General features: G+C 38.7%; 1 protein-coding gene across 1 annotated transcript; it reads left to right on the forward strand.

Annotated features, from left to right (window-relative positions):
* The first annotated feature begins 1,740 nt into the window (after nucleotides 1–1,740).
* LOC137622643 (uncharacterized) lies at nucleotides 1,741–3,635 on the forward strand. The gene is made up of 4 exons (XM_068353275.1): nucleotides 1,741–2,007; nucleotides 2,155–2,802; nucleotides 3,084–3,218; nucleotides 3,360–3,635. The coding sequence occupies exons 1-4, from the start codon at nucleotides 1,741–1,743 to the stop codon at nucleotides 3,633–3,635; spliced, it is 1,326 nt and encodes a 441-aa protein (XP_068209376.1).
* Nucleotides 3,636–5,739: the final 2,104 nt, after the last annotated feature.

Here is a 5,739-nt window from a genome sequence, read left to right on the forward strand (position 1 = left end):
CAAAGCCCTCAGAAGGATATTTTGAAAACAATGGAAGGATAGGATTTGAAATGAAACTATAAAAGAAATCACTTGAGTGACATATTTGGATGAGATCATGATGAGGGGTAGACAGAGATGGTTTGAGCATGGTCTTCGCACTCCTCGAGAGAGAATAGTTCACCAAGCGTTCAGCTGGGTCCCAGAAGGCACTAAAAGAGTTAGAAGACCCTGGTCTACATATCTGAGGACGATGAAGCGCGACGTAGGGGACGATGAATGGAGGAGTATTGAATTAAAATCTCAAGATAGAGATGACTGGCAAAATCTAACTGAGGTCCCTTGCGTAAGTAGGTGTAGGAGATGATGATAATGATGATGATGATGATGATATATATATATATATATATATATATATATATATATATATATATATATATATATATATATATATATATATATATATATATATGTATATATATATATTATGTATCAACTTAATTTTTTATTTGATTTTTATCAGCCTTGTTTCTACATTTATTTGTTTTATGTAAAATTATTGTAAAAACTCCAGTTTGTAAGCCTGTACTTATAAATGTAAAGTTCTTTCTGTTAAAGGGCTGCTTTAACCTTCTCCCCTCTCATTTTATGATTTATAAGTGTCTAGTTTAACGCTTTGTTTCTTTTCTGTGTTTTCGAGTCCTTGGATGGAAAGAGACACCGGAGTTTACCAGTGAGGAACTCGATTGCTAAGGGCCAGAGTCTGGGCCCGAGGTTTCCAGGACCTACTGCAGCTGCTGGCTAAATTGAGCCTTTTGAGGATTGCGCCACCCACTGTCGACAACTTCTTGTCGGTGCATTTCTGCCACCTGTGGTATTTTGCTGTTCCTGGGTGTTTTCTTCTGCAGTCCGCAGAGCCAACGCAGAAATCCCAGTTTTGAGGTGGACTCGGGAGAGACACCCCCGTCGACGCATCCACGTCATGACCAGCTGCGGGAGCTTTGGAGCTCGTGGTGATATGTAGGGAGACAGTTGCTAGGTAGGAGTTCTCATTAACCTTTTTGTGTAATTGAGACTCCATTTCCTCCCTTCTATGAGGAATCCTGCCAAACTGCACTCCCTACAGTATTAGTGTGCCTGTAGAGTCACTACCTTAATTGAAGCTGTGGGTGTTGTTTTTTTTTTTTACATCATCAAAGAGTGTTAGAATATGTATGCATTTAGAGTTTTTTTTTTTTTAGTTATTAAATTTTTTTCTTTGACTCTCTCTAGTTGAGAGTATGGTGTTTCCCTTTGGAGAATTTTATTAATTATCAACTGTGTGTTTTCTCATATAAATATTTGACTATATCCCGTTGAGAGTGTGAAAATTTTGCCATTAATCATTTAAGTGTTTTTATTCATCAATTGGATAAGTGTTAATTATCAATTGTTTTTTGTCTAGTATTAAGTTGATAAATTGTTAAGTTGTCACAAGGTTGGCTTTTCAAAAAATTGTTGTTAATAAATATTAAGTTTTCCCAAGTGTTTTTGTTACCACTCTCCAATTTTATATCGAATATAAATTCCATCACTGTCCTCCCTATCCATACAATAAGAACTTGCACCATGACCCGACAAGGGTCGTGACAGGATAGAGAGCTCAGGGTATCCGGTATTTTGGTCAGTCGAGCGACATTCGTGTGGAATCTTCAATATTTATTTTTATTTTTTTTTAGCATTGCTTTTCTTCCCTGAATATTTTTGTTTTTGTTTTACAAAATGAAGGGATTTATTTTTGATCCAGCTGAGTTTTTTGGGTCAGCTGATTGCCTGAAGTATTTTCCCCTGCTAATTAAGAAACAATTAGTTGAGTGTGCTGAGTGGTTGGGTGTTCTGCTACAGACGGCGGACACCAGAGCAGATATATTAGTTTTAGTTGGGGATAAATTAAAACAGGAGTTAGCTAAAGCTGAATATTCAGGGAGTGAAAGTGAGGTAATCGGTGATACTGAGGAGAGTTCGAGTGAGGGTTTTGAAGAGGGCAAAGTAAGTAATGGGGCTGGCCTAACTCTGAGGACCCTCCTGTAGTATGTACCATTTACGAGGGTCCAGCAATTCTTACCCGGGGTCCGGGTAATGTGTCCTTTAATCTGTTTTTGGCACTCTCCTGATTCTGTACCTTTAAAATCTCAGGCCCCTGTTAATGCTTTGGGTGATTCCAAGGAGGAGAAGCAATTCAACCTTATTTGTAAACGGATAGAGTTGAAAAAAATGGAGTTCGAGGAGAACGAGCGAATAAGGCGTCATGAGTTGGAGATGGTGAAATTAAATATCAAGATGGCTAAGTTGCAGGGGGCCAATTTGATAAGTTCCCCTAAAAGGGACTACCAAGATAGGTTTGATATAGGTATTGCACTAAAGTGGGTGCTGGTGTTGGAGGAAAAGGATGTCCCTGAGTTCTTTAAGGCATTTGAGCGTGTGGCATCCCGATTGTCTTGGCCAGCAGAAATGTGCACTGTATTAATACAGTGTAGGTTGGTGGGCAAGGCAATGCGGGTGTATAATGCCTTGGAGGAGGGAGTAGCTTGGGGTTATAAGAAGGTAAAAGCCTTAATTTTGAAATCGTATGACTTGGACCCTGAGGCCCACCGCCTCCTGTTTCGTATTTATACAAAACACCCTGTTCAGTCTTTCGTTGAGTTTGCCCGTGTCAAGGAGGAACAGTTCGATGACTCGCTAAAAAGTCGTCAGACTGGCACTTTCCCTGCGTTATATGAACTGTTGCTCCTTGAAGAATTTAAGAAGGCCTGTAGCAGGGAGTTGAGAGTTCACCTGGAGGAGGTAAAGAGCGTGAAATTGAGTAGTGCCGCTCAGTTAGCAGATGAGTTTGTATTGACTCATTGATCAGGTAGCGGTAGTTTTAGTTATAAAACTTTATATAACCAAACATCTTGCTCCCCTAATAGTGGAAGGAGGGGGGAAACCTCCTCATCAGCTCCCCATATCCCCAAGAGTGATAATGTTAATTTTAAATCTTTTTCAGGTGATAGGGATGTGGGTAGAGCCCAAGGAGGTCCACCTCCCACTAAAATTTTTGCTAAACAATACTTCCCATATAACAGGTACAATTAGGTCATAAAGGAAGTTGTTATTGGTGCAACAAGCCCGGGCATTTCCAAAATCAATGTAATGCTCGGAGGATGTACCTAGAGCGAAATATTCAAAGTACTGTAGCCTTGGTTAGTGATAAGTCAGAGGTTAGTCTTGTAGACAGACCGCCAGTAGATAGTAGTTCAGTAATTAGTAGCAAGCATAATGTTTCAAATCCCCAATCATGACTCAAGTACGACAAATATGTGTGGCCTGGCAAGTTGATTTTTATCTCTCGCGTTATTCAGGTGAAGTTTTTTAGGGACACTGGTTCTGCCAGGTCGTTAGTCCTGAAGAAGGTTATAAATGGTTTTGAGAAAGATACTGGAAATTTTGTATTGTTGGGAGGTTTTCTGGATTCAGTTGTATCCGCTCCTTTGGTTAATATCCGCATGTCTTTTCTCGGATTTGATCACGTCACTGTGTTGGCTGTCGTGGATAGTCTACCTATTCCGTGTATTGATGGTATCCTGGGAAATGATATGCTGGATAATGAGGGATGGGAGCTATTCCCTATATTATAAGTAAATGCTAGTCCTGTGGCTGTTATGACTCGGTCCACAGTAAAAGCGGCTAATTTACTTGATATAGATAGTGAGGATGACTTATTGTTGAGCAGTGTAGAATTAGATGTTTTAAGGCCCGGGCCAGTAGAGAGTATTATTATTATTATTATTAATGCTAGCCAAGCTACAACCCTAGTTGGAAAAGCTAGATGCTATAATCCCAAGGGCCCTAACAGAGAAAAATAGCCCAGTGAGGAAAGGAAATAAGGAAACAAATAAACGATGAGAATAAATTAACAATATATCATTCTAAAAACAGTAACACCGTCAAAACAGATATATCCTATATAAACCATTAACAATGTCAAAAAACAGATATGTCATATATAAACAATAAAAAGACTCATGTCAGCCTGGTCAACATACAAACATTTCCTCCTACTTTAAACTTTTGAAGTTCTAATGATTCAACTAACCGATTAGGAAGATCATTCCACAACTTGGTAACAGCTGGAATAAAACTTCTTGAATACTGTGTAGTATTGAGCCTCCTGATGGAGAAGGCCTGACTATTAGAATGAACTGCCTGCCTAATATTACGAACAGGATAGAATTGTCCAGGGAGATCTGAATGTAAAGGATGGTCAGAGTTATGAAAAATCTTATGCAACATGCATAATGAACTAATTGAACGACGGTGCCAAAGATTAATATCTAGATCAGGTATAAGAAATTTAATAGACCGTAAGTCTCTGTCCAACAAATTATGATGAGAATTAGCAGCTGAGCACCAGAAAGAACAATACTCAAAACAAGGTAGAATGAAAGAATTAAAACACTTCTTCAGAATAGATTGATCACTGGAAATCTTGTAAGACTTTCTCAATAAGCCAACTTTTTGTGCAATTGAAGAAGACACAGACCTAAAGTGTTTCTCAAAGGTAAATTTGCTGTCGAGAATCACACCTAAAATTTTAAAAGAGTCATACAAAATTAAAGAAACATTATCAATACTGAGATCCAGATGTTGAGGAGCCACCGTCATTGACCTTCTTACAATCATAATTTGAGTTTTGTTAGGATTCAACTTCATACCCCATAATTTGCACCATGCACTAATTTCAGCTAAATCTCTACTAAGGGATTCACCAACCCCAGATCTACATTCAGGGGATGGAATTGATCCTAAGAGAGTAGCATCATCTGCATATGCAACAAGCTTGTTTTCTAGGCCAAACCACATGTCATGTGTATATGGTATGAAAAATAATCGGCCTAGAACACTACCCTGTGGAACACCGGATATCACATTCCCATACTCACTATGGTGCCTATCAACAACAACTCTTTGAGATCTATTACTTAAAAGATCAATAGTAATGCTAAGAAACGACCATCCTACATCCACATTGATAGCAGGACTTATGAGAAGCAGGGTCCTCGGTCCTAATATGCACCGCCATTCCCATGGCCCTAGGGATGGCATCACGTTTCAACGTTATTGGCTCCTTAAAACTGGTTATAAGGAGCTCAGATGAGTGCCTCATATTAGAAACCAAAGTTTCTGAGCACAAAGAATATAATATTGTCTTGACACAACTGTAAGGTCTTGGATGAAGACCACGAATATTACAATACAGAAGACGACATTGACGAAATCTAGGACGTACTGGTCCCGGATTTCGCTCAATGTCTCCAGACAGCATAAGAATTAATAGAAATAAAAAAGAGACATCATACCTAAAATCTAGATTAACAAGAATTATAACAAAAACAATATGTACAGAATTATAAATAAAGTGATTGATGATACCCATAGACTATAGTAAAAAGTCGGAAAAACTGGTCAACATGGAGGAACCGATGCACCATGCAAGGCTAAATACCCTCCAGGATAGCCACTTCAACTGAAGGGAGGACAGTAAGGATGGTTTTGAGAATAAAAGGATCAGAAAAAGGAAAAGACAACCTCTTGATAAACCACCAGGCATCCATGGCCATTCTATTAAGCCTGCCCAACACACCATTTCAAAAAAACAAGAGAAAGAAAAAATATAATAATAAGATAGAATAGTGTGCCCAAGTGTACCCTCAAGCAAGAGTAGTAATGAAGTAGTTAATA

Source organism: Palaemon carinicauda, chromosome 1 (genome assembly GCF_036898095.1).
Source record: "Palaemon carinicauda isolate YSFRI2023 chromosome 1, ASM3689809v2, whole genome shotgun sequence".
NCBI lineage: Eukaryota > Metazoa > Arthropoda > Malacostraca > Decapoda > Palaemonidae > Palaemon > Palaemon carinicauda.